Genomic DNA, 27,756 nt, shown 5'->3' on the forward strand with positions numbered 1-27,756 from the left:
TTTTCTTCCTAGGTTCAAATGTGTCTGTTTTCAGTGTCTTCACTTCCCTCTCTACTCACTTTAGTTCTAGTTTAAACTCTCTTCACACATTCATTGTGAATTCAAAATCTGCTCAGAGGTGTTTCCATTTAATTTTCAGAGACTGGTTATTTAAGAAGTTGTATTATAAAAGCAGAAGTTATCCTCAAATGATGGAACTATGCTGTGTGCTGATAAAGATTTTAAAAATTCATTATAGGGTAATTAAACAGCATTTATCTTGACACAAATTTGATGAAAAACAAAATTGTGTTAAACTACAAAATTTTGCCAACAGGAAATTTATGGTATTAATATGGATTGAGGCAATTATAATTCCTTCCATCAAACCATGTTTCAGAAGCCAGTTAGACTCCACCAATGTCAGTTTTCAGTAATCTTTAAACCCTTACTTATCAGTATGCAAGAAGGAAGCTGCTAGCATACGCTTTCACTCATAAATTTCAACTTTGCCCACATCCCTGTGTCACACTGTACTGAAGTGTTCAATCTGCTTGACATTTCATCTGTCTGTTTTCTATTTACTTGATGTAATGAGAATGCAATGCGACTACCTTAGATGAGCTTCAAATACAGCTGGGTATATACTGAAAAAGCAGTAACTCAGGATCATCGTATTCAAGACCTTTTATTCGTTACAGTAATCAGATAGTTGCTTGAGTTGTCTTGCCAACAAAAGCTATGTATTTGCAAGATTACTGGCACCAGAAGGTGCAAATTGATGCAGACATCTGAACACCACCTGTGACTTGAAGCTCTTCTCCTGTTTCTGAAAGTTCCACTCAACAAATGGGGGAAACAAAATCAATACCATGCAACTTCAGAGAACAGAGCAGACTGAATTAAGAATAGCAGGTCCACAAGAAACAGAGGCTTGAGCACTTGAGACTAGAATTTGTTGGCATAACACATTTGAACAAAAATAAATTCATAAAAAGTGAAGACTGCTCCAAATGCAGAAGGGGGCTAAATTCAAACAAGTTCTGTGCTGCCAACAGTTTTGTCAGTTCTCGTTTAAACTAGACGGCAGTTGTTCCTGCTATAGACAGTCACTCCCTCCCTCACGCCTTGACTTTCACAACTAAGTCCCAATTCTGCCTCATTCCTAACCCATCTCCAGCATATTCATTAGACAGGGAAGTATGAGGAGTCAGTCACTAACCATCTGTTTATCCCCTCAAGGTTCCATCTACAGTTCCCTCCTCTTTGGAGTGAACCTGCCAAATAGTTTCTCCCCCTACTGTGCACAGCTGTGATCACAGGACCTACCTATAGATTTTGTGGTACATCTTAGGAGGATTTTTGGCATCCCACCAGATCTTCAGACCAGCCTCTACTGCTTCAGGAGAAGTACAGCCCACAATGAGTCCATCTGGCTGACTCCCGTGCCTGCACTAACTCTGCACAAGCCCAAGCATCTGCCCACGTGGAGCCCATTCATGTGTTGGGGCTTTAGTCTACATGGTAAGTGTAGCAATGCAAGATATTTACAGTGGACTCAAGCTTGGGATTAACATTTCAGACTTTTTAGAGGCTTTGAGAAAATTTACAATGATTTCATCTCTCCAAGAGGGAATTTTAGCACCAAATTAAAAGCCAGATTGAGGAGAGAAAGTTTCTCCATATCCATTTCCACTGATGGTAAATTATTCTGGGTTAGAATAGCATCTGCAGGATCTTTCAAAGTATGAGCTGATCATTGGCTGGGGCTAGGGATAATTCTACCACTATATCTCCCATGTTTTAGTATTACATGGTGGGGGGGGGGGGGGAGAAGGGGGACGGCACAGCAGGGGAAGAAAACAAGTTGCACCTAGCTCATTAGCATATAAATACTGGCATCTCTTAGGAATCTTGATTCCAAGCCCCTTGTGTAGGGACTATGAATATTATTGTGTGTCAATCTTGACATTCATTGCTATCCATATTGTGCTTAAATTTTGAGTACTACTAATAATTATTAACATTTTAAAATGGAAATAAGGTTTTTATAGCCAAGTAATTTAGTTAAACTTTGCAAGCCAAATGCAGTAGGTTATAGAATGGCATCAGAACTCTATTAGTGACAGTCAACACTCATGACTGTAATACCAGAGATCAGATATTTTAGTTTTCAGTGACCAGGAAAAAAAGACACTGCAATGAAATTCACTCCATGGCACTTATTGTACTTAGGTCAAAATTACTTGAATGCTTTAACACAAAGCCTACGATATGCTCTTAATGCCTGGTCCTCCTATAATCAGTTAATATTGTAGTGACAGGAGGCACTTAGTGCTTTATGTCTTGCCAGACCAGCCTTTTTTTTTTTTTTTTTTTTTTTTTAAAAGACTAGTTTCTGAATGTTTCATCTTAGGAAAGCAAAGCCCTTTATTGAAAAAACAAAATCATGTTTACTTTTTATTTACAAACATGGTAATATTTTTTTAAATAAGACTTTATTGAAACTGATCAGCAATGTTTTCCAGATTACTGAATTTCATACAGCACAATGCCTTAGAAGACAATTTTATGAATTACTCTGTACATAGAAACAGGAATTTATTCTTGTTTTCAGAAACGGACAATAACACTGAAAGAAAATATCAAGGGAGTCAAGATAGTGTCCTGGAATGAATATCCTTTAATAAGGTTCTTGTTATGAGACAACAATAAATACATAAAACAAAGGCAGTATATATCAGCCATGTTTCTTCAGATACGTTGGTAATATAGCAGGATGTCAACTGGGAGATTCATCAGAAGTAGTTGAACAAACACTAACTTTTACTAGGTGACAGCACCAGAGGAAAACAGGAAAGAAATTGACACATTAGCAGGAGGCAAATATTGCAACCAAGAATGTTTGCTTATTATCAGTTTAAGATATATATACTCCAGCTAGACCCAGGAAGGAAGAATTGCAACATACAGTTTGAAATGTTTAGCTTCGTGCCGTGACTGTTGGAGGCTGTTCCGACTGTAACTGCTTCCCAAGATATTCCCTGAAAGACACAAATTAAGAAAGGTTGTGAAAGATTCCCCTGCAGAATGTCACAAGCAGAGTAAAGAGGGAAACAATGCTCTTATATTTAAACCTTTTCATAGAAGAACAGTAACTAGTGATGTTGGGTGTCCAACTTGAGATACCTTGAACGGCCAGAGCTTCATTTTCAGAGGGTGGTTGCTCAGCAATTCTTGAAGCTCAGGAGAGAGGTTTCAATTTGAGCATCTCCCCCCACCACACCTCAAAAAAGTAATCCAAAATCACTAGTCACTTTTGAAAATCTTGACCAGTGTTCTAGCTCATCCATAACTACTGTAACTTTGCTGACTGACGACAGTCACACGTGCTGCTGGTAAAATATTTAAAGGATTATTCATCCTACAGTGTACATGTATCACTCCTGATAATGTTAGCATGCATACAGACAGTACAGACTTCTCAGTTAGCAAAACCTCATACAAATTACAGGTGGAAAAGACCTATAAGATCCAATCAGGTTCATTCCCTCTCTCTCTTGTATTAAGAATGCTTTCTACGGCAAAGTACATTTATTTTAAAGACAAAAAAGCAGAGAGAAAACATATGAAAACCAATAAAAGTTCCTATAAGCATGCTAGAACCTTGCCAGAGGAGGTCACCTAGCAGTATTATGGGGCCCTAGTAAGCCAAAATCTTTCCAACCCTTCCACAAGAGTTGGGACACCCTTTAGATGTTACTGATCATTTGCTGAATCAAAATGAAGGCCCTGTGTCAGTTCAAGCTCAGGTTCTTATACCAAAAGCCTCTTCTCTGTTGAAGTCTCTGGAAAACCCAGTTTGGGACCAGTATATACAAACATCCTAAAGGATGATGCATCTCTGGAGTTGTTTACAGTCCCCCAGGGTAATCACCCCCCACCCACCCTCACTCACACTGTTTTTAGTTCCTGGAGGAGCTGTGGTAACCCTCCACCATGGAAAACACAATCATACATAAACCATTCATAAATTTTAGACAATGATCTCCAAAGATACTGCATGGGATTACAATATCTGTCACACTATTTATGACCATATACAATAATACCAAGTAAATCATGTCAGAGGACTATAGTGATGGAAATATTTTCTCACACAGGAAAAATACAAATAGGTGGCAAGTCAAAGTGTTTAGTGATATCACCTTCAAAAAAGACCCTGCAATGTTTCCTTTCACTATTTAAAAGGGGGGTGGGGAGGATGAATTTCTGCAAGCCAGCGCTCTGATATCATGGAATGCATCTGCATGAAGTGCTTCATTCAGTAACAGAAAATGTAAGGCAGCAAGTTGTACTAGCAAGCACACATGGTAGATTGAACTCCTGAGAGGCCTACAACCTTCCAAATATCTGCTTTAACATAGTTTTCTTACAATGTTGCAATTTCACTGCCTAGCCCATATTGGACTTGTAAAGCTAAGCACTTTATATGGTTAGTAGTCTAACTAGCTCTATAACATCACTGGTGATAACCCTAGAAGTTGACATGAGATTTACAGTACAAAGGCCCAGCTAGGGTCAAAGTGTTACAATTTTAGTTCTTTTGAGATTGGGAGACTGATTTAACTGCGGCAAAATCCATCTACCTTTGAGCATAGCGTAACCACCAGTCCTCACATTAAATACTTTAACAGATGTGTTCGAGCAGACCTGAAGAACAGCTCTGTGTAAGCTCGACGCTTGTGTGCCTCCCCAACAGAAGTTGGTCCAATAAAAGATATTACTTCACCCCCTTGTCTCTCTCCTGATTTGAACATCTAATTTTCACATCTGATTTTAATTCAGCTACAAGTAATTAGTTAATTATGCACTAGCAATTTTTTTTTCTTTCAGGCTAAGTCTTATTTCTAGAATTAAAATGTATAAGTTTCTGGGAGATATCCAAAAGCTGACACTTCCTCCAAGAAATTCAGAAAATTAAATATAGATTTCTAACTATCGCATCTTCTATATGTTCTAATATGTTCCTCCTTTCAGTATTGTCCTTTTCATTTAAAGTTTTCACTTGGAGGTGTGGAGGCATCAAGCTGAATCCAGAGTTCAGGCAGATTCTTTGTTGTGGTAATGGCAGTAAATGTTTTATGACCATTTGCAGAAGAATTCATGGCCCTGATCCAATGCTCACTAATTCAATGGGAGTATTTCCACTGAATTCCTTGGGTGCTGTATCAGGAACTATTTACAAACTGACAGTCTGAATTGAAAATTTGAGCTACTGGCCTTTTGCTTGTGAAGTTGCATTGTGTCAGCAGCAAATAACCCAAGACAGACAACAGCCTGGTAACTTGAAAAATTGGATTGAAAAGTTGGATTCCAGAGGCTGAGAGGAAGAGATGGTAGTGAGTTTAATAGGGTAGGCTTAGATGTTTAACCCTAAAAATCCAAACCCTTATATTCTCATGCCCACTTCAGTCAGTTTTGTCTCTCCATAAGGAATCAAAGATAATTTCAGTCCTGATGCTGTTTAAGCTTTTGATTGGCTGTGTTTTTCCCCCCGTATATACTGTGTGTCTAAATGTCAATGTGTTGACTTTAAAGATTATCAATGTAGAGCTTTTTCAAATAATATCCAAAAGACACTCAAGTATGAACATTTTTGACACAGACATAATGGGTAATTCATACCATTTCAGTAGATTGGGGTTTTGTTACAGTGAAAGGCAGAGCTGTTTCCTTTGACAGAGAGTACTATGAAATGAAGATATATTGATGTTTTTGTACTTGACTGTGTGTCTAATGAGCAAATCCAATCCAAAGTTTGATCTTGCTAGAGAAATCAGAGTATGAATTTGAAAAGTTGGTTCAAACGCAACTCTTCATGTTCTGAACAAATAAAGTCTGATCCCAGGAATACACAACACAACTAACTACAAAAGATAAGTAATCACTAGGCGACCTTTAAAAAGGTAAGAAATCAGAAAAGATTAACAGGAAGCACATTTTGAAGGTTATTACTGGATATACATCAGTTTGTTTGACTCATCCTACTAATCTGAAAACTTGTTGCTAGTTACAATGCGAAATTAATTTTATTAAATGTACTCAAAAATATAACATATATAGCTGTGGTTGTATCAGCAGTTTAACTACATCGAATGATCTCTAGACAGCCGATAAGGTCTGCGTTGCCGAAGAACAATTCTATGGCCGTAAATGAATCTCCAGAATGTTCTGAACAACAGTCATCAACTTCAGCAAAGTCAAGTTAGAAAAACAGTTCAGTAAAGTAGGAAAGAAAAAACAAGCTCAGATCAATTACAGCTACTCTAGATGTCTCAGATGCTTTTCTTGGCCATGGGAACATAATGTTTATGCTAAAATATGTGCTTAGAAGCTATCCCATTGAATACACACCTTATTGCATACATTGCGATTTACAAAGTCAGGCAATATAACACCGTTGTTAAATGGGGATAATCAGAAAAAGGAAGAGACATCTTTGCTTGAGCCCCAGGACTGAAAGGAAGAACGGTCCAGCAGTTAGGACACAAGACTGCCAGGTTCCATTCCATGCTCTGCCACAGGCCTCCTGTATGACCCTGGGCAAGTCACTCAGCATACATCTACACTGAGTATATCCACACTGCAATCAGGAGGTGTGATTGCAGCATGAGTAGACATACTCAAGATAGCTTTGATCCAATAGCAATGAAGTTGCAGCAGTATAGGAGACAGCATGGGCTAGTCCTGCCCACCCAAGACCCTGGGTACATACTCGAGTTACTGCCACCCATGCTGCCACAGCTTCACTGATATTGTTACTCAGGCTAGCATCTGCAATCACACCTCCTGACTGCAGTGTAAACTTATCCTTATTAGTCTGTGCCTCAATTCCCCAGGTCACCGCAGTTATTGGCAAGGAAAAATAAACTGAGGCACTCATATTACAATAAGGGGGGGGGCATTTGAGTACCTAAGATAGATACGACTGACAAACAAAAGTGGCAGTGAATCTTTGCAAGAGAAACAAAACTGGAATGCACTTACAAAGCTGCAGATGAGCCTGGACTGAGTTATAAAAAATAAACACCAAACAAGACTGAATTGTTAATCGTAACACCACTTATACCATTTTGCACCTTTGAAGTAAGTGACAATCAAGAAACAGGACATATCTCACCATATTTTATGTACATAAGAAGAAACATAGTAGTGGATGGCTGATTAAATGGGACGCATGCCAGAGCAAAAGGACAAAACTAGGTCAAAAGTTACTTGTTCAAATGCACTTTAAGTATTAAATTAACATTTGTCTTTGGCTGAACCCAATATCATTAAGCAGGCAATCTACAGATTAATAGAATCAGAATATCAGGGTTGGAAGGGACCTCAGCAGGTCATCTAGTCCAACCCCCTGTTCAAAGCAGGACCAATCCCCATACAGATTTTTGCCCCAGATCCCTAAAGGGCCCCCCTCAAGGATTGAACTCACAACCCTGGGTTTAGCAGGCCAATGCTCAAACCACTGCTGAGTGATTTAAAAAAAAAAAAATCCATTGGTGTTCTTTATCACTTTGTAACATACAAGCTGCATGCTGAACCCAATAATTTGCTTTTTATAACACTATAATACAAGCTATTAACTACATGGTGGGAAACCTCACTTTTCACTAATAATTTTCCATCAAGGTCTAAGGTAGTCGTTTCTTCAACAGATACATTTTATGACACTTAAAATTAGATTTTCCACAAAAACCTCCACAAATTAGGTTTTGATCTAACCACATGCCTGTTTAGTAAGAACAAAGCAATATCAGCACAAGTCATTTTTCACTTGTTTCTATAATGTATTGTGACTGCTGAAGTTTATAAATACATTAAGGATAAAGTCTCAGAGTTAGTATTCATCTAAACTGATTCATGTCTTCCCAGTAATTTAAAAATTCAAATTTAAACTTCATTAAAATCAGGCAACTTAGTTTACATTTGTGCTTTACAGATCAAGCAGCCTTTATTTATCATGCTGAATAGAACGGAAAATACTTTCAACATTTAAAAGCTTTAAGTTTATACAGATGGCAGAATAATTCAGGAAGGTTGAAATAAATTAGGTCTGACTAATGATTTTAATCAGACCTCTTAACATCAAGGAAAGCTTTAATTTAAAGTGTCACTTATCAGAAGTGAAATTTCATCAGAAAAACGCTACTTTGCTGTCAGCCAGCAAATTACTTTTTTCAATTACTGTGGAACTTTAAAATGAGACATTAATTTGAAAAATAAAAATGTAAAACTAAACATGATATGGAGAACACACTGCAAATGAGGAATGCAAACTAGACCGCCAGAAACATAAAAATGTGTTGTACAAGAGGTCAAGCTTTCAAGAAAGAAAATATGATCATGCACTGTGAAATCCTGGGGAACACATGCAGAATACAAATTCCAGTCAGCCAAATATACAGAATGCAGCCTTGTAAAATACACATTTATGTCCAAACAACAAAGTGGAGATCTTAAGCATTAATTAGTGGGGAGCAAGTGTCCAGGTAATCAATTATTTATTTGCTTAATTTGTCACCTTCTATCTAGATGTATGCTCTTTAACAAATTTTATTAATTTTATCAAAGATAGCTATTGATCACCTTGAACTTTTCAATTAGAAAAACACTGTTAACTACACATTTTATGTTTTCTATTACTGAGAAATAGGACAGCATTCAAGATGAAAATTGTGTGACACTGGCTAAATTAATATAGTTAAATTTTTCCTAATATGTAAGGTTGCATTATTATTCACTGAAGCCGCATTTACTAGCATTAAGGCTATAGTTTCTGGCAGCTGTAAGTGATTAAACTGTTCACTATCACAAACAGATAGAAGCCAGCATAAGGGATAATTTCTAGATGGCTGGCTGAAACATAAGATCCTGCAGTTCATATTAGAAAGAGCAAGCAAGATACAGAAATATCTTAGGTGGGTGGGACAAAATTCATAATGGGGGGTCAGTAAGAGTAGTGACTAAAATACTGTATAATGCCATTAACTCTACAAAACAGCAGTTTATTATGCAGCATACTGCAAATTCTAGGAACAGAGTTTCAGGTCTATCAATATCTCTTTGAATAGTTCGATATTTTAAAAGGTGGTAGATAAGAAATTTTTATCTGAAGAAAACTAAGGGAGCCATTTCCACTTTCTATAGAGGTGAGGGGGATTTTCCACCCTCCACTTATATCTTTGGGGCATATGAAGAAAAAAAGTAAGCAGAGCCAGGAGGCTAACTGAGCTTGCATGATTCACCCACCTTCAGAACTACAGATGAGTTTCCAGGAAAATTCAGAGTTAATGCTACATCAAGAAACACCAGGTGTTGTGTGCTCTGTGACTCCTTTCTTCAGAAGCAAAGACCACAGCTGGGAACACTGATGCTGGCTGCACAGATGGGAAGTGTTGGAAAGTTCCTTTACAGAGCAACCTGACATCTGCGGGATTGGATGCTGTGATTCCTGAGAATCCCTGGTCTCTGCTGCTTTTTTGAAGCTTAGGCCATCAGCACTCCTGCTGACTGTGAGTGATGGCAGAGAATGTGCCAACTCCACAGTGACAATGAAGTTTCTCATCTGGGTGTGAGTTTCATCCCTTCTGCACACTTGAGCAGAAGGCAAGCATTTGAGCTGTACTTTGGCTAAGACATTTAGAACAGAGTCTTCATTCCATTCAAGGAACAGTATGATGGTGATAGCTCAATAAGTTAGTTGATGGGAAGCTACTTTCACAGATTCCAACACCAGAAGGGACCAGGGTGACCTCCGACACAACACAGGCCCAAAATAATTCCTAGAGCACATTTTAGAAAAACTCCCAATCTTTATTTAAAAATTGCAAGTAATGGAGAATCCATCACGAACTTTGGTAAATTGTTCAAATGGTTAATTACCCTCTCAGTTAAAAATGTACACCGTATTTGCAGTCTGAATTTGTCTAGCTTCAACTTCCAGCCATTGGATCAGGTTATATCTTCCTCTGCTAGACTGAACAGCCCAAATCAAATATTTGTTCCATGTAGCTACTTATATACTAATCAAGTCATCCCTTAACCGTCTCTTTTTCAAGCTAAATAGATTGAGCTCCTTGAGTCTAACACTATACGGCATGTTTTCTAAAACTTTACTTATTCTCATGGCTCTTCTCCGAACCCTCCCTAATTGATTAACATCTTCCTTGAATTATGAACACCAGAACTGGACACAATATTCCAGCACATAGTGAGTGTTCTATTCCTACTCAAGAGATTCCCTTTTTATGCGTCCAAGGATTGCATTCGTCTTTTTAGCCACAGCATTGCACTAAGAGCTCATGTTCAGCTGATTATCCACCACAAGCCCCAATTCTTTTGCACTCATAGAGCTCCCATCCCTTAAGTATGTCTTAGATTCTTTGTTCCCAGATGTTCACATTTAGCCATATTAAAACACATTGTTGACTTGTGCTCAGTTTACCAAGCAATCTGGATCGCTCTGAGTCAATAGGGCTTGGTCCACACTATGAGCTTAATTCGAATTTAGCAGCGTTAAATCGAATTAACCCTGCACCCATCCACATAACAAAGCCCTTTATTTCAATATAAAGGGCTCTTAATATCGATATCTGTACGCCTCCCCAAGGGGAGTAGCGCTGAAATTGGTATTGCCATTTCAAATTAGGGTTAGTGTGGCCACAATTCGAAGGTATTGGCCTCCAGGAGCTATCCCACAGTGCACCATTGTGACCTCTCCGGACAGCAATCTGAACTCTGATGCATTGGCCAGGTAGACAGAAAAAGCCCCGCGAACTTTTGAATTTCATTTCCTGTTTGCCCAGCGTGGAAAGCACAGGTGACCACACAGAACTCATCAACACATGTAACCATACAGTCCGAGAATTGAAAAAGAGCACCAGCATAGACCGTACGGGAGGTACTGGATCTGATCGCTATATGGCGAGAGGATTCAGTGCTAGCAGAACTACGTTCCAAAAGATGAAATGCCAAAACTTTTGGAAAAAAATCTCCAAGGGCATGATGGAGTGAGGCCACAACAGGGACTCATATCAGTGCCGCGTGAAAGTTAAGGAGCTCGGACAAGCCTATCAAAAAACCAAGAAGGCCAATGGTCGCTCCGGGTCAGAGCCGCAGACATGCCGCTTCTACGCTGAGCTGCATGCAATTCTAGGGGGGGGGCGGCCCCCACTACCCCACCTCTGACCGTGGATTCCGAGGAGGGGGTAATCTCTGCCACACCTGAGGATTCTGCGGACGGGGAAGAGGAGGAGGAGGAGGACGACGAGCTTGCGGAGAGCACACAGCACTCCGCTCTCCCCAACAGCCAGGATCTTTTTCTCAGCCTGACTGAAGTACCCTCCCAAGGCAGTATCCAAGACCATGACCCCATGGAAGGGACCTCAGGTGAGTTTATCTTTTAAAATATAAAACATGGTTTAAAAGCAAGCATTTTTTAATGATTAATTTGCCCTGAGGACTTGGGATGCATTCGCAGCCAGTACAGCTACTGGAAAAGTCTGTTAACGTATCTGGGGATGGAGCAGAAATCCTCCATGGACATCTCCATGAAACTCTCCTGGAGGTACTCCAAAAGCCTTTGCAGAAGATTTCTGGGCAGTGCAGCCTTATTCCCTCCTCCATGGTAGGACACTTGACCACGCCATGCTAGTAGCAAGTAATCTGGTATCATTGCATGACAAAGCCTGGCAGCATATGGTCCCGGTGTTTGCTGGCATTCAAGCAACATCTGTTCTTTATCTCGCTGTGTAATCCTCAGGAGAGTGATATCGCTCATGGTAACCTGATTGAAATACGGGAATTTAATTAAGAGGACAGAGGTGGCCATTCCTACTGGGCTGTTTGCCTGTGGCTGAAAAGAAATCCTTCCCTGCAGTTAGCCAAGCTTCAATTGGTGCTGAGCTTTTCGCGTTTGGCTAGCAGGGATCTTCCCTGATACCAGCCACGTGGTGGGGGAAGGGATAAAGCGATCATCCCAGAGAATTGTGTGTGTGTGTGGGGGGGGGAGTAGTTTGTTTTCTGCTACTGCCGGTTAACAGGAAAACCACAGCACTCAACGGGCTTTGCTTGGTATGTGGGAAAGGAGGGCGCAGAAGCCGAAAGACAATGGCTTACTATGGCCGCATGCAAGCCGAATTCTGTTGCCCGGATCTGCGTCTGTGCTCTCTAACACCAAAGCCACAGGCACTCAATATTAAGATGCAAAATGCGACCTTGCACTGAAATAACATGTGCTATGTAATGTGAATAGTGTTGTTCACCGTGAAAGAGTATAAGCATTGTTCTGTAAAATGTATCTTTTTAAATACTTCTCTCCCTTTTTTCCTTCCCTCCAGCAGCTGCAAATTTTTCAAGCCTCCCTCCTCCGTCCCAAAGGCTCTCTCAGATAAGGCAGAGGGAAAAAAAAGGACGCAAGACAACATGTTCTCGGAAATCATGGAATCGACCCGCAATGAAAGAGCTCATCTGAATGAATGGAAGGACACGGTATCAAAGTAGAGGAAAGATGCCAGTGAACATGAGGACAGGAGGGACCAACGTGAGGACATGAGGGACGCTCGAGATGAGAGGTGGCAGCAGGAAGATCAGAGGAGACAGGATACAATGCTGGGGCTGCTGCGTGAGCAAACAGACATGCTCCAGCGTCTGGTGGAGCTTCAGGAACAGCAGCAGGATCACAGAGTGCCACTACAGCCCCTGTATAACCACCCTCCCCGCTCACCATGTTCCATAGCCTCCTCACCCAGACATGTAAGAAGGTGGGGGGGAGGGGGAGGAGAGGCTCTGTGCACCCTCCCATTCCACCCCAGTGGACAGCCCAAGCAAAAGGCTGTTATTACTTTAACCTTTTTTTAGTGGCCTTTTACTTTCCTCCAATCCTCCTCCCAAACCCCACCCGGGCTACCTTGTCAGTTCTCTCCCTCTTTTTATAATCAATTAATAAAGAATAAATGATTTTTAAATGATAGTGACTTTATTTCCTTTGAAAGCAAGCTGTGATCGAAGGGGGAAGGTGGGTTGCTTACAGAGAATGAGTCAATAAAGGGGGTGGGTTTTCATCAAGGAGAAAAACAGAAATTTCACACTGTAGCCTGGTCAGTCATGAAATTTGTTTTCAAAGCTTCTCTGATGTGCAGTGCTTCCTGGTGTGCTCTTCTAATCGCCCTGGTGTCTAGCTGCGCATAATCAGCAGCCAGGCGATTTGCCTCAGCCTCCCACCATGCCATAAAGGTCTCCCCCTTACTCTCACAGAGATTGTGGAGCACACAGCAAGCAGCAATAACAATGGGAATATTGGTTTGGCTGAGGTCTGAGCGAGTCAGTAACGTGCGCCAGCGACCTTTTAAACGTCCAAATGCACATTCTACCACCATTCTCCACTTACTCAGCCTGTAGTTGAACAGCTCCTGACTCCTGTCCAGGCTGGCTGTGTATGGCTTCATGAGCCATGGCATTAAGGGGTAGGCTGGGTCCCCAAGGATAACTATAGGCATTTCAACATCTCCAACCGTTACTTTCTGGTCTGGGAAGTAAGTCCCTTGCTGCAGCCGTTTAAACAGAGTAGTTTTCCTGAAGACGTGAGCGTCATGAACCCTTCCCGGCCAGCCCACGTTGATGTTGGTGAAACGCCCCTTGTGATCCACCAGTGCTTGCAGCACCATTGAAAAGTACCCCTTGCGGTTTATGTACTGGGTACCCTGGTGCTCCGGTGCCAAGATAGGGATATGGGTTCCATCTATCGCCCCACCACAGTTAGGGAATCCCATTGCAGCAAAGCCATCCACTATGACCTGCACGTTTCCCAGAGTCACTACCTTTGGTAGCAGCAGCTCAGTGATTGCTTTGGCTACTTGCATCACATCAGCCCCCACAGTAGATTTGCCCACTCCAAATTGATTCCCGACTGACCGGTAGCTGTCTGGCGTTGCAAGCTTCCACAGGGCTATCGCCACTCGCTTCTCAACTGTGAGGGCTGCTCTCATCTTGGTATTCTGGCGTGTCAGGGCAGGGGAAAGCAAGTCACAAAGTTCCATGAAAGTGCCCTTACGTATGCAAAAGTTTCGCAGCCACTGGGAATCGTCCCACACCTGCAACACTATGCGGTCCCACCAGTCTGTGCTTGTTTCCCAGGCCCAGAATCGGCGTTCCACGGCTAGAACCTGCCCCATTAACAACATGATCACCAAAGCGCCGGGGCCGTGGTTTGAGAGAATTCTGTGCCCATGTCCTCATCACTCTTGTTGCCACGCTGCCATCGCCGCCGCCACCTCCTCCGTGCCTCGTTTTTCTGGTCCTGGTTCAGCATAAACTGCAGGAGAATGCGTGAGGTGTTTACAATGTTCATGACTGCTGTCTTGAGCTGAGCGGGCTCCATGCTTGCCGTGGTATGGTGTCTGCAGTGTTCACCCAGGAAAAAAGGAGGGAAACGGTTGTCTGCCATTGCTTTCATGGAGGGAGGGGTGAGGCTGTACCCAGAACCACCTGCAACAATGTCCCCCCCCCCCACATCAGGCACTGGGATCGCAACCCAGAATTCCAATGGGCGGGGGAGACTGCGGGAACTATGGGATAGCTATGGGATAGCTATCCACCGTGCAACGCTCCAGAAATCGACGCTAGCCCTGGTACATGGACGCACACCGCCGAATTAATGTGCTTAGTGTGGCCACATACATTCGACTTTATACAATCTGTTTCCAAAATTCGAATTCTGTAAATTCGGATTAATCCCGTAGTGTAGACATACCCAATGACTTGTATTCTTCACTATTTACCACTCCCCCAATTTTTGGGTCACCTGCAAAAACTTAAACAGTGATGATTTTATGTTTTCTTTCAGGTCATTGATAAAAATGTTAAATAGCATAGGACGCCAAATAGATCCCTGGGGGACCCCACTACAAATGCTCAATGATGATTCCCCACTTACAATTACATTGAGACCTTTTAGTTAGCCAGTTTTTAGTCCATTTAATGTGTGACATGTTGATTTTATATCATTCTAGTTTTTTTAATCAAAATGTCATGGGGTACCAACTCAAATTGATAAAGGATAATAACTTTATAATACAGTAATTGATAATACCATTGTCAAGGTTCTTTTTGTCCCTAATACATTTTTAAAAAACTACTTATTGTCCTTAACTCTGGTTGCCATATAATTCTCCTTGTGTCCCTTGCTTCCTTTATCAATTTTCTACATTTAGTAGCTTCTGATTACTATCAACTTCCCTTTTCTTCCATTTGTTAGGACATTCAAGATAATTTTCTTCTGGGTATCATTACGCTTGAACAGGTAATGCCAGTGCCACTCCCAATCCCCTTTTGCCAACTCAATCCATCCTAAATAGGTTATAAGCAGTGATTTTAACATTCCAGTTATGCGAATCATGGTTTCAGTATACCAACTAGAGCTAATTTTTGCTCACAAATAAGCAATTTCAATTCCTCTTGTTTGTTACCCAGGCTCCTAGCACTGGTGTATGGGCAATTAAAGAATTTCTCCTCTTCATGTCCTTCAGATCCTCAATTTTGTTCTCAACATTTCAATTTTGTGCTAATGAGTGCTCTTATCTTCCCTCTTTTTACCCTTCCCTTTTTGTATTAGTTTAATGCTTTCCTGACTACTGGAGCCAGCCTGTTCCCAAACACATTAGTTCCCCTTCTGCTGAGGTGGAGACTATCCAAACTGTACAGCCCTCTCTTCCCAGGGAAAGTGAACCAATGTTCCACAAAACCAAAACTCTGCACCCTACACCATTTACCTAGTCAGCAGTACGCTTCCATGAGTGAAAGAATGCTCTCCAAGAAGATCCCATGGACTTTCTTCTTCTTCAGCATGCTTCCGAGTTCCCTGAAGTCATCTATTTTCTGAGAGATATCCCATGATGCAGTGTCATTAAACCATCACCAATGGATCCTTGTCCATCAACTTCAGAAGCCTATCCAATTTCAGAGCAACTTCTTGTGTCATGGCTCCAGACAAACACCACACCATCCTGTTGTCCACCTCTCCTCTGCAGAATGTTTTCAACTCTTCTGAATATTGATTCCCTAATAAGGATCATCTGTCTTCCTTGGACAGTTGGAGAACTCTTTGTGGGCAAGCTTGATTTTCTTACATGTTGGATCAAGCTGCCATCCATAGGGCGTCCCATACATGTGTATTCCTTTGGATCTTGAGACATATCTTCCACAGTTTCCACATCAAGTACCTGGTATCGATTGGAAACTTCTAGCAATTCTTCCTGATCCTCTTCTCTCTGGTGGCCACAGCCCACCTATCCTCATCTGTCTCCAGCCACGTAGAATGCAGCTGTAACCTCTTGCCTCTGACGGTTACAAACTACAGAGCCTCTTTTCTTACCTCCTCTCTCTCTCTCAAACCCCTTGGACCTGCTTGTCTGTAGTCTCCTTATAGTTCATAGATCTTAAAGTATGGTATTATGCCTTGAGGTACAGGAAAGGCATGCTGTTGCATCAAGCAAACAAATGAACATGTTTACTGGTTCTTTTTGAGCTAGTATCTGAAAATTGCTGTAATTTAGGAAGTTAATTCTCTGAATTTTTTTTAAAATACAAGTCTACATCATAAAAACACTGTTGCAACTGACATTAGATTCCTGGTGCTAGTCCTTGGCCTCAATAAATGGATGGAGTATCCTGCCAGAACACAGGCACAGAAATGGGCAAAGAGAGATGAGTCCCTCTCTAGAACATAGTTAAGGCACAGAGTGAAAGGGCAGTATGGAAAAATATGCACTGTCACTTCCCGTGCTACACTTTTTCCCCCCCCCTGAGGACAGCAGACTTCCATCTCCAACACTGTGAGCCTGGCACCTTTCACGAACACTAATTCACTTTAAAAAAAAAGTCAGCTCATCCTTGCTTTCATCTGTCATTTTACACACATTAAATGATGCTAAGATTAGAATTCTAAAGAAATAAGTTGGCTATCTGCTACATCACTGCACGATTCTTTTAAAATGCAAATTAAACTCAAAACTATTTCGCTAACATGAATCGACTAAAAAAAAAAAAATGACAGCATGTAGCCACTTCTGACCAAGACTAACTTTTGTCTTCCTTTAACTAGAACACCTGTGAGTTCTTGTGCTTCCCTTAAAATCCTTTAGTAACCAAAAAATAACCAAGTTGTAAATAATCTATTCAAATTGTTTAGAAATTAACTGAATTTGAAGAGTGATTATTTAGAAGCTTTATACAGTAAATACAGCTTTGTTTTAAGCAGAAAGTCAACTCCTACCATACCTCTCCCTCATTAAAATTCCTTCTTCAGTGATAGTAACCTGTCCTACCAGATCACCTAAAGTACAATCAGAACCTTGTAACACTCAGGTAGGTAACTCACTTGAGTAATTCCAAAAAGCATTTCACCTACTACTTTGATTTACTAGTCTTCTGCATACTGGACATTTTGTAAGCAATAGCACCAAGCTTCAACCCAGGGCTGCAAAACCTCTTTCCTGTTCTAACATCCCAAGATTTGGAAGGGGACCAGACTAGTGCTGCCATGCAGAGATCACAAATCAGATTAAATAAAATTTAACTGGAGACTGTGGTCTAAATGAGGAAAGTATGCATTTCCCAATAGAAATGACTGGAATTCCATTACATGAGGGCGGGGGGGAAAAGGCTAAAAAACCATGACTGGACTGCTTTCTCAGTCAGAGAAAAAAGAAGAGAATAGAGGAACGAGGCCTGAAGACTATTGCTCATGTTTACTGGGTTATTTATGTGTTGGCAAAATTGAGCTTGAACCAACCACCGGTTATCAAACTGTACTCCACAAGATTAGTTTTTAAATTAAAGCTTCCAGGGGAGCACTCAGTCCTTCCTCTCACGTTCCCCTTAAAAGTTAAGTCAGAAGCAATAGGGATAGAATTGACACTTAATGGTCCAATCTGTGAGAGTCTCTTCTTCATGATTTGACTTCAAGAAGCTAACTGTAAATCCTACTGTTAATTGTCTTGTTAGACTGACCTTGCACTGGGTAAGGCAACTCCCATCTTTTCATGTGCTGTGTATTTATACCTGCTACTGTATTTTCCACTCCATGCATCTGATGAAGTGGGTTCTAGCCCACGAAAGCTTATGCCCAAATAAATTTGTTAGTCTCTAAGGTGCCACAAGGACTCCTCGTTTTTGTGCACAAAATATGGGGCAGATCCTCAGCCCTAGCTAAGTCCCCTATGTGCTGCTCCACTTCTATACCATCTCTCTCCCTCCCCCTATTTATGGGGCGATATTGGTCTAGCAATCCTGAGTTTCTAGGGGCCTATGCCAGCTAGTATAAACTAGAACAGCTTCCTTATTGCAGAAGGCAGGAAGGTAGTTTAGAGACACATTTAGCACCCCACTGTGCCCAGCATGAGCATGCTAATCCCATTCATTTAAGTGGGAGTTCTGCACACATCTAAAGGTAAAAGTAGGCCTTAAGAGTGCAATTTGGCTAAGTGGTAATATGCAATACATTCAATTTGGTTAAGTGGTAACAATTTATACAGAACACTGAGGGGGGTAAACACCAGCAACAGAGGGGGAATAGCTAAAGGGCTGTTGCTGACAGAAGTGAGCTGAATTTAAAATGGGAAAAGTTCGGCTATATATCTGGGAAAACTTTTCCTGACAATGAGAGCTATTTGTCTGTGGAACAGTCTGCAAAGAACAGTGATGGAAACCCCATTGTTTTGAATCAGATTTGACAAGGCACCAGCAAATGTACAAAATGAAACTGTCTCCTTTTAGCAGAGATGGACTGGATGACCTAATGAGTCTTTCCATCTCTAACTTGTACACAGCGATAGCCTAGTTATGAACCCCAAATAAATTTGCAATGAACCAGAATGGCACATCCCCAATAAGTATGTGAAAAGTACAGATTGACATTCACTACCATTAAACTGTGAAGTGCATAAAACATAAAAATATACTCATGATCTGAAAAATGTCAGACCACCGTTTGGTCTCCACCTACAAGTGCTCAGAAATCAATGTTTCTTGACTCAAGTCCTCCTTATACAGCGAATATTCCTTCTGATTTGTACAGTAGATTGCTTACATTTATAATCTCTCTGTAGGAGATAAAGAATTGTATTGTGTGAGATGAAGGGAGGAGGAAGGAGGATTATAATAAAACAATGCTTGAGGGCTAAAAAGTGTACTAGGGGAAATTGTTTTGTATGGTTAATTACGTAATATTGATTTTTTAATACACGTGTTATTACCCTGTCACTACAGCAATGCACAGTTAGCTTGAAAATCTCTTCCTAGTAGCTCTGTATGTTGTTATTAACACCCCCTCTCCACCTCCAAACTATTATAATCATCAGTGCTTAACTTTTTAAATTGCATTGCATCTGTCTACTTTTATTGCACTTTATCCAAGCCACTTGTGAGTAATCTAGTCTAGTAGTCAACATTTCGATATGCTTGCATGTACTAGCCAGTCCGGAATACATTTATTCAGACACTGCTCTCTATCTGCTCTACAATACCATTTTAGATTTGAATTTTCAGGACTGCTAAGATGAAGTGAAAAAATGATGTCTTGTGAAAGATCTCATTTCTTTGTCATGAAAACTAGGAGTTGTTTCAAATGGGAAGAATCCCATAAGAAAAATGCAGCTATATAGGAATTTAAGTTTTCCACCCAGTTTAACAAGTTACAGATTGATTCTTGTATTTGGAAAGCATAAACTGCATAAGAAAGTGAAAAATCACATTTTTCTATGAGAACATTTGATTAGAGTTTATAGTGTACATAGCTGATTTGAATTAACATGAAAGGCAGCAAATGTTTTTAAAATCTTGCCACTTCTAGAGGTTGTCTGAAACAGATTAAATCCTTCATCCATAGGACATACATTGCTTCCCCCATTACAAAGAGGATGGAAACTTCTCCCATACTGTTTCTACAGCAGCAGCAGGTTCCCAGTACTTGGGAAGGATTTTCAGGCCTTGTTCACAATCATCAGCCAGACAGAGCACAGCACTGAATGGTATTCTCTTCAAAGGCTGTCAAATACCATTTCTTAAATATTTCAGGAAAAAAGACATTAGTAACTCTGAACATTATTAACACCACAGAACTTTCAGCTCCTAATAGTCAGGCCTTGGAACTGAAGCCAAGTTTCTCAAATGGCAGTGCAGAGCAATACCGATTTATGGTTAAAGTTTTAGAACTTAACAACCGCCTATGTTCTCTTATCCCCTTGTTTACAACTCCAACTTGGAATCTTGAATCAAAAACTTACTTTCAAAAAAAAAAAAAAAATCTTCCATCATTCAGACATACTTGTCAATGTAGGTTTGTTTATGAACATTACACTGCAAACCTTGACTTAGAATGAGAGAAATGAAGGAATATCATTCCAGAAGAAAAACCACAGTGCATTCACTTTTAAGACATCTAAAGATTAAACAAGTGTTGGGACTATCAATTTCCAGAGGATAGCTAAGTGAAATTGTAAACACCACAATGTGAAACTCAATAGAGAACCAGTGAAATCCATTCTGATTTACACAGTTAGAAGACATTTTGGAAACTGTGATTACACTGCATCAGTTATAGAATATGACCATCATGAAACATTTAAATTCTAGTTTTTAAGCATAATTGAGTGAAATGTGTTCCACTGAACTCTTGAAAGTCTGATTACTTAATTCAATTAACAGAAAAGCAGGAAGGAAATCGAAGCCAAAGTGTTAATTTTTCATGTCAGCACAATTTCTTGTAGAATTTTAAACACTGGGTTCATCAGAATTATTATTTCATCATCACTTTACAGAGATAAATATTTCAGCTAACGAGGATCAGTTATTTTTCAAAAAAATCTGTAATCTGGATTCTATACAAGTTCTCACAGATAATATTAACTAAAGTAAGTTTTCACATACCAGTTGTGAACCATCAGCTTCTGTACAGCCAATAGGGCATTATAGCGAACTTGCTGGTCTTCGTGATGCATGTGGTTCATTACTAACTGTTTACCACCAAGCTGCTCAATCACTCTGAAAAAGACACACATTTTAGAATAACTTGCAATTACTTCAACCTCTGCCTGCTAACGATCAGATAATCCTAACTGCTTAGTACCAAGGGATTCAAACAGCAGGCTTAGGAATCAAAGTGAATGGTAAATGCCATCAATTTTCTAGGGGTTCCATCTTATTTCATATTCATTGCATATGTGAGGCCTCCCTGTATTTCTAAGCATGCATGTATACACACTCATTGCTGCTCCTTCTTAAATAAGAAAGTACTACTACTACTACAAAAATCCCAAACACCAGGGGGAAAAAGCAAAACTAATCCTAAACTGACCTCTAAAGGGATAGTGCTGAGTACTAGAACAAAGCTACATGCTCTTACCACAACCCAAGTCTATAACCAATTTTGGTCCCAACCCCCAGCAATTACCAATCAAAAAGGAGGTTCCCAACACAAAAGAGTGTACAAACTCCCAGGAGCCTCTCACACACGGAAGCTCTAATTCCTTAGCATTCCCTGTTCAGACTTAATATCCTGTCCATGATACCCCATCACCAAAATGGAGATGGATACAATTCCCCCAGCCCACATGGAGAGAATCCTGAACTCCCTTCAGTTTTATGGGATTCATTCTCATACATCTTACATGCCAACCAAAACATGAGGGATCCATCTAACTCTCCCCAAAGAAGGAATGCCATCCATTCTTGCCCTCCCCACCGACTGCTGCTCAGTCCCAGAGACTCAAGCAGCGTGGCCAAGAGAATGAAGTGAGCCAAACTCCTTGCTGACCTTGTGAGGCCTCACTGAAAGTCAATATTGCAATGAAATGCCATGCCAAAAGTTCTCCATAAATGAATCTCAAACCCACAAACCCCACATAGTTTCCACAAATCCAAAACCATTCCCCTCTAATTCCCGCAGCAACATGCTTGTCACAAGAAGTGGCCCTCTCCCTATTAGCCTTCCATTTGAAAGCATGCCACTACTTCTAATCACAAGTGGGCAGGGAAGTCCCATTATAAAAAAGGGGGAGAGGAAGTCACTGCCTCAGACAAAATCCCTGGCTGGAAGTTCAGTTTTCCCCCCCATGCCTCCCCAAGAGGCCATTTTACATACTGCAGCAACAGCTTTAAAGATCAAAAATAAAATACACCAGTTTTTTATTTGATCTTCTATTGCTTTAAAACACAAACATGCCTATTAGGGTGTCAAAATTATGATTACTTTGGTACAATAGCCTATGCTGTTGTCAGGACAGCCAACATCTGTGAACTGTGCAATAAATACCAATCTAGGTGGCCTCTTACATTGTATGACGTATTTCTGAACCTACAGTAAATAACTGTAGCATTCCTAGCACTTTCACTGAAGTTAATACTGCTAAAGTCTTTGGCAGTTCTTGAATATAAGAAAAGCTAGGACGGTTTGCCAAGGGGCTGACAGTGCCTTTTACTGCAGGTTCTCTGAATGATGCTAAAAACATTATATGCATCCGAAGAAGTGGGCTGTAGTCCACGAAAGCTTATGCTCTAATAAATTTGTTAGTCTCTAAGGTGCCACAAGTACTCCTGTTCTTCTTTTTGCGGATACAGACTAACACGGCTGCTACTCTGAAACCTGTCAAAAAAAAACATTATACTTTCTCATCTTGCCCTTCTTTGCTCTAGATGATGTACATATAAGGTGATAATGCACAAGGTGGGTGAGGAAATATCTTTTATTAGACCAACTTTTTTCTGTTGGTAAGTGACAAACTTTCAAGCTTACACAGAGCTCTTCTTTAGGTCTTGGTTTGAAGAAGAGCTCTGTGTAAGCTCAAAAACTTGTCTCTCCACCAACAGAAATTGATCCAATAAAAGATATTCACTCACCCAACCTTGTCTCTAATATTCTGGGACCAACCCACCTACAATAACACTGCATATAAAAGAGTCCCAGGTATTCGAGAGATCAATAGTGGCCTTTGCTAGAAATCATGGCAGTGCTTTGTGCAGATAAAAGATAAAAAAAAATTATGTATCAAATCGGAGGGTTCAGCAATACCAATTTCTGCTGGAATGTATCAACTGTATTGCTTATTTCCATGGATTCACAGATTCAAGGTGCTTAACCTCCAGGCCACTTATTTTTGACAAGTCTTATGGGACAAATTTTGAAAACCTGTTTATCATGAAATCTTATTACTTTTCCTGTATCTCTGAGAGACTGGGGGGGGGGTGCATTTAAATAACAGACAAAATGGAGCAGACCCTTTATAGTATTTTCCATTTGAAAAATGTAAACAGTATTCTATTTCTTAATGCTGCGTTTTCATTTACCAAGATATTTTGCTGTAGCATTTTAACTCTGCACTAATCTTTGGAAACAGCAACAAACATTTGTTCAAAAATCAGTGATCCTAAATCATCAAAATTTGTCATGTGCCATCATTTTATATGTGGATAATTAAGCTGGTATTGGTCACTGCACAAGAGACTTCCAATTGAAAATGATCTTGAAAACGTTACATCTGCATATTGTAGTTTAATATTTCTTTAATGTACTTTAAAATGTGTAATGAGCAACAAGTAATTTTATTAGCCACCAGATGGTGTATTGTAATTATCTAATGTTTTAAAGTAGTCTGCATTGCTTTAGACCTCTGGCAAGAGGAATCTGGCAGGGCATCGCCTTGTCCAAAATTCATTGGAGCGAAAGGTTTGGAGAAACAGGGACTTTCATATATTGATGATAGAAATAATGATGAAAGGGAGACAGTGAATTGGGTATGATGACAGTAGCACTCTATGTCCTCACTGTAATCAAACACCCGCAGCTGGCCTGGGTCAGCTGACTTCAGCACAGGGGCTATAAAATTGCTGTGAACTTGGAACTTAGAAACTTGGGCTCGGGCTGGAGCCTGAGCTCTGGGACTATCCCCCCCTAGTGTGGTTCCAGAGCCTGGGCTCCAGCCTGAGCCCAAACATCTACATTGCAATTTTATTGGCCCACAGCACAACCCCCATGAGCCAAGTCAGCTGACACGGGTCAGCTGCAGGTATTTGATTGCAGTGTAGACATATGAGGCCCCAATCAGGGCCCCATTGAATCACATGGTATACAAACACGTAGCAAGAGAGTCTCTTCTCCCCAGCAAATTTAAAAACCATTCAGATTTAGTAACTCTGAATGTCATTCTATGTCACACATATAGAAAGAAAAACTGGACATGACATTTAACTCAAATAAGATGAAAATATTTCCTGAACTTTAACATCTACCAAAGGCATGCACTGCACTTGCGCCAAAATGGTTTGTTGCACCTTCTAAGTCTTATTGGATCCATAAACTATGTGCCTGAACACAACAGAAGTAGCCAGTAGCACCCATCATCTGCAGCGTGCAGAGACTAACGTCATTCCTCTCTATTACACACCTCACAAATGTCATCCACACCTCTGTCACTTCTATACTAATTTCTGTGCAAACACTCCAGTTTTATGCCAGTACAGCCTGGTACTTGTCAGTCCTCATGCTAGTATATGCAAACACATACAGCCTTGTACATTTTTTCCAAGCCACATTCCAAAGCCTTGATCCTATAAGCTTCTCTGTGCAGGTAATAATCACTGAAGTCAATGGGACTCCTCACAGGTGTAAGATTTGCCTATGTGGAGCAGCTAGTCATATTGGGGCTTCAGAAAGGCAAATTTCTACAGCTGCTATATATTCACAAATGTGGATTTAAGTGTGTAAATATATAAAGTCACTTAAGTATGCATATTTCACGCTCATCTCTCATTCTGTCACTCAACCAATCAGCATTTTCCTCACCAAATCCAGGAATTCAGTCTAGCTTTCCCCAGCCCAATTTCCTCTCTCAGTCCTCTTGTATAATCCCAATTTCTCTGCTCTCCACTGAACTCCAATGCCCCATTTCCCTTCCACACCAGCCCACAAAACCATTCCCCTAACAACCAGATTCATTGGCTTGCAAAATGACAGTAGCTACTCTCAGCTAACCCACACTCCCAACAAGTGTTCCAATCAAACCAACAGGAATCTCTCTCCCTGGACATTCCAGTATCTCAAAATTAAATAATGTATTCCCCTTCTCTCCCCATGCCTCATTCTCTCTGCCAAGCCTCACAAAAACAATGAAGGAAAGGAAATATCTACTCATACTATACATTGGAGAGGTAGAGTCAAGATAGTTATTTAAAATTCAGCATTGTTGTCTGTCAATTGTTCCTCCCGAAATCTCCTCAGTAGATTAGCATATAATGTGAATGGCCAATTTATTAATGAGGTACATTTATATTTTTATTGCATATTGCTCTCACATGCCTTAGAAAAGCAATTAAGAGCAATATCCTGTGAAAAGATTAGTGATGCACTCATAGCTTTTGCATATTAACCTGGAGCATGCTACTGTACCTCGCATGAGTACTCTGTATTACTGTGACTACCCTATTTATACTTGAACAATAAACTGTTGAATAATTTGTAATTGATGAGCAGCACAATTATTTTTAAGTTAAGCAACAACAAAATATGGCATTATTGTGCGACTTCATCACTTTCACCCACATTACATTTTCTAATTTGGCCATAACAGTACATGAAACTCCAAGGAACATTATTCAAAAATGTTATTTTACACAATTTTAAGATACTTTGTACAAAGTAAATGCTTTCCAAGACATACCACTGTTATATGTCAAAGTCCTCAACCTGAATACTAAAAATTCTTAATAGCACAGGAGGTTCCTAAAAGCTTTATTCCTGCTTAAGGCCGCCTCCCACCTTCCCAAGAGAAAAAACAATACACAAAACAATGTTCTGAAATACAACCAATAGCTTGTTCACATTCTAGGGCTTTGACTTTTATAATATATTGAATAGCGAAAAAGGGGTGAAAAAAGGATGTTAAGCTCAAATGCATCCCTCTCCCAGGTCAAAAAGAAAAATTAAAATTCTCTCATCGCAAATAATGCTGAGTATTCCAGGTGACAAACACTACAGTGGAGCAACATTGGAACGGAGAATCTGAAGTCAAGAAATCCAGTATTATCTTTCCTAAATCAAGTGTTACTTGTACATATGCAATATTTTTTATTACTATGCCTTAATACAGAAGTTCAAGCTCTAAAAGCAACAGCTACAGTAGGCAACCAACTTCAACTAGTTTCCTTCACAAATCTATGACCACCTCACGTGCTTGTTTTAATCTCCCCTCCCCCTCTTCTGCGTCTTTCTCCCTCACAGCTGGATAAAGGAAACCAACTAGCTGACAAGTCACAAGCACCCTGTACTGGGCGTGAATGACTTTCACTGTGAAATAAGGAGCTGAGTAGTAGCATGAGCAAAGAGAAAGAAGCCTGAATTCATGCAATCCATTGTCAGTTGACAAGCAAGAAGCTGGCATAAGTTAAGTGGAATTCAGCAGTGGAGCAAGAAAGATTATGCCAGCAGAAGGCATTAACATGTACCACAGTGCATGTACAAGACCAGGCTAAGGTCAGAGAGCTGTTCCTCAAGAAGTTCCCTAACCTTAGGAGTTAAAGAAGACGGTGCTCCATGTGTTGTTCTTCCTATAATAACCACGTTGACAGATCTCAGCTGAGTCACAAGTGTATACCTAATACGATGACACTCACAGTGATTTCTTTAAACACCCAAAGGGTTGGGGACCTCTTCCCAGCTGAGACCTGCCCCTTCCTTCTCTTGCCAGAGGTGTGCAGGGTTCCCTCCGATCCCCCCTGACAGATAGACACTGAGCATGCCTTTATATTAGATGGACTATAGAAATGCTAGTAAGTTGGGTTACATGCAAATACTTATAAATATATGGTCATATCCTTTGGTGGTATAAATCAGCGTAATTCCATTGATTTTAATGGAGCTACACCACTTATACCAGCTGAGGATCTGGTCCATAATTTCTAAATAGTAAATATCTTGAATTTTCCTTAAATTGATGTAGTGTTATGAAATAACCTAACCAAAAGAATAAAAACAGATAGAATGAACAGTGCTCTTAGACAAACAAGAGAAGGGATTATCAATAGCTAGGATGGTAATTCTAGCACTCTGCTGAATGCAACTAATAACTGAAGAACTTTTAGCTTTTACATATTTAAGCTCTACCGTCTTTACAGGCTTCAAGTTCTAAGGACAAAAGTTTTAAACAACTAAAATTTTTGCAAAACAATGGAATTCTTCTATTTTTCTGAACCAATGAACAGCCTTCAATGTCACAAGATTCACTGAAAATGAAAATTGCCAATATGATTCCCACATCTAGATGCAAATTTGATAACTTCATACTGAAATCCAAGTGTAACATGGAAGGAAATGGACTATTAAGTGTAATTGAAACATTGCTTTAAAGATTGAGAGCCTTGGAGATAATATACTAAAGTCATATTGAATAAGGATTTCATTGGTGATCCCATGTGCCTTACAAAAAAAACAAGCTGTTATTCCTGTTTTAAAAATCTGAGCAAGGCATGGCTTTGTAGTTCGTATTTTGGAGAGTTGGCCTGTTTAGATTTTTGTACCTAGAAGACATGACTGTACTTGTAGTATTCATAAGTTAACATGTAAGAAAAAATATTCTATTATTAATGTGATTTTTTTTTAAACTAGCTGGAATGACAGTTATTTTCCTGCACCCTCTCACTTTAATGTTTGAAGCTCTGCTGAAAAAGTCA

General features: G+C 40.2%; 1 protein-coding gene across 4 annotated transcripts in view; it reads right to left on the reverse strand.

Moving 5' to 3' along the window:
- Nucleotides 1–2,639: 2,639 nt before the first annotated feature.
- Nucleotides 2,640–27,756, reverse strand: part of ATP6V1H (ATPase H+ transporting V1 subunit H) — a 78,872-nt gene continuing 53,755 nt past the window's right edge. For 3 of the 4 annotated variants that reach the window (XM_005301207.4, XM_065585554.1, XM_065585553.1), the window contains exons 13-14: nt 20,965–21,078; nt 2,640–3,023 (exon numbers count right to left, since the gene is read on the reverse strand). In XM_005301207.4, the coding sequence (XP_005301264.2) occupies nt 2,963–3,023; nt 20,965–21,078 (175 nt within the window). In that variant the 3' untranslated portion in view covers nt 2,640–2,962. The remainder of the gene's footprint in view (nt 3,024–20,964; nt 21,079–27,756) is intronic. The other variant, XM_042857018.2, reaches the window with a different exon arrangement.

The sequence above is a fragment of the Chrysemys picta genome, chromosome 2 (assembly GCF_011386835.1).
Source record: "Chrysemys picta bellii isolate R12L10 chromosome 2, ASM1138683v2, whole genome shotgun sequence".
NCBI lineage: Eukaryota > Metazoa > Chordata > Testudines > Emydidae > Chrysemys > Chrysemys picta.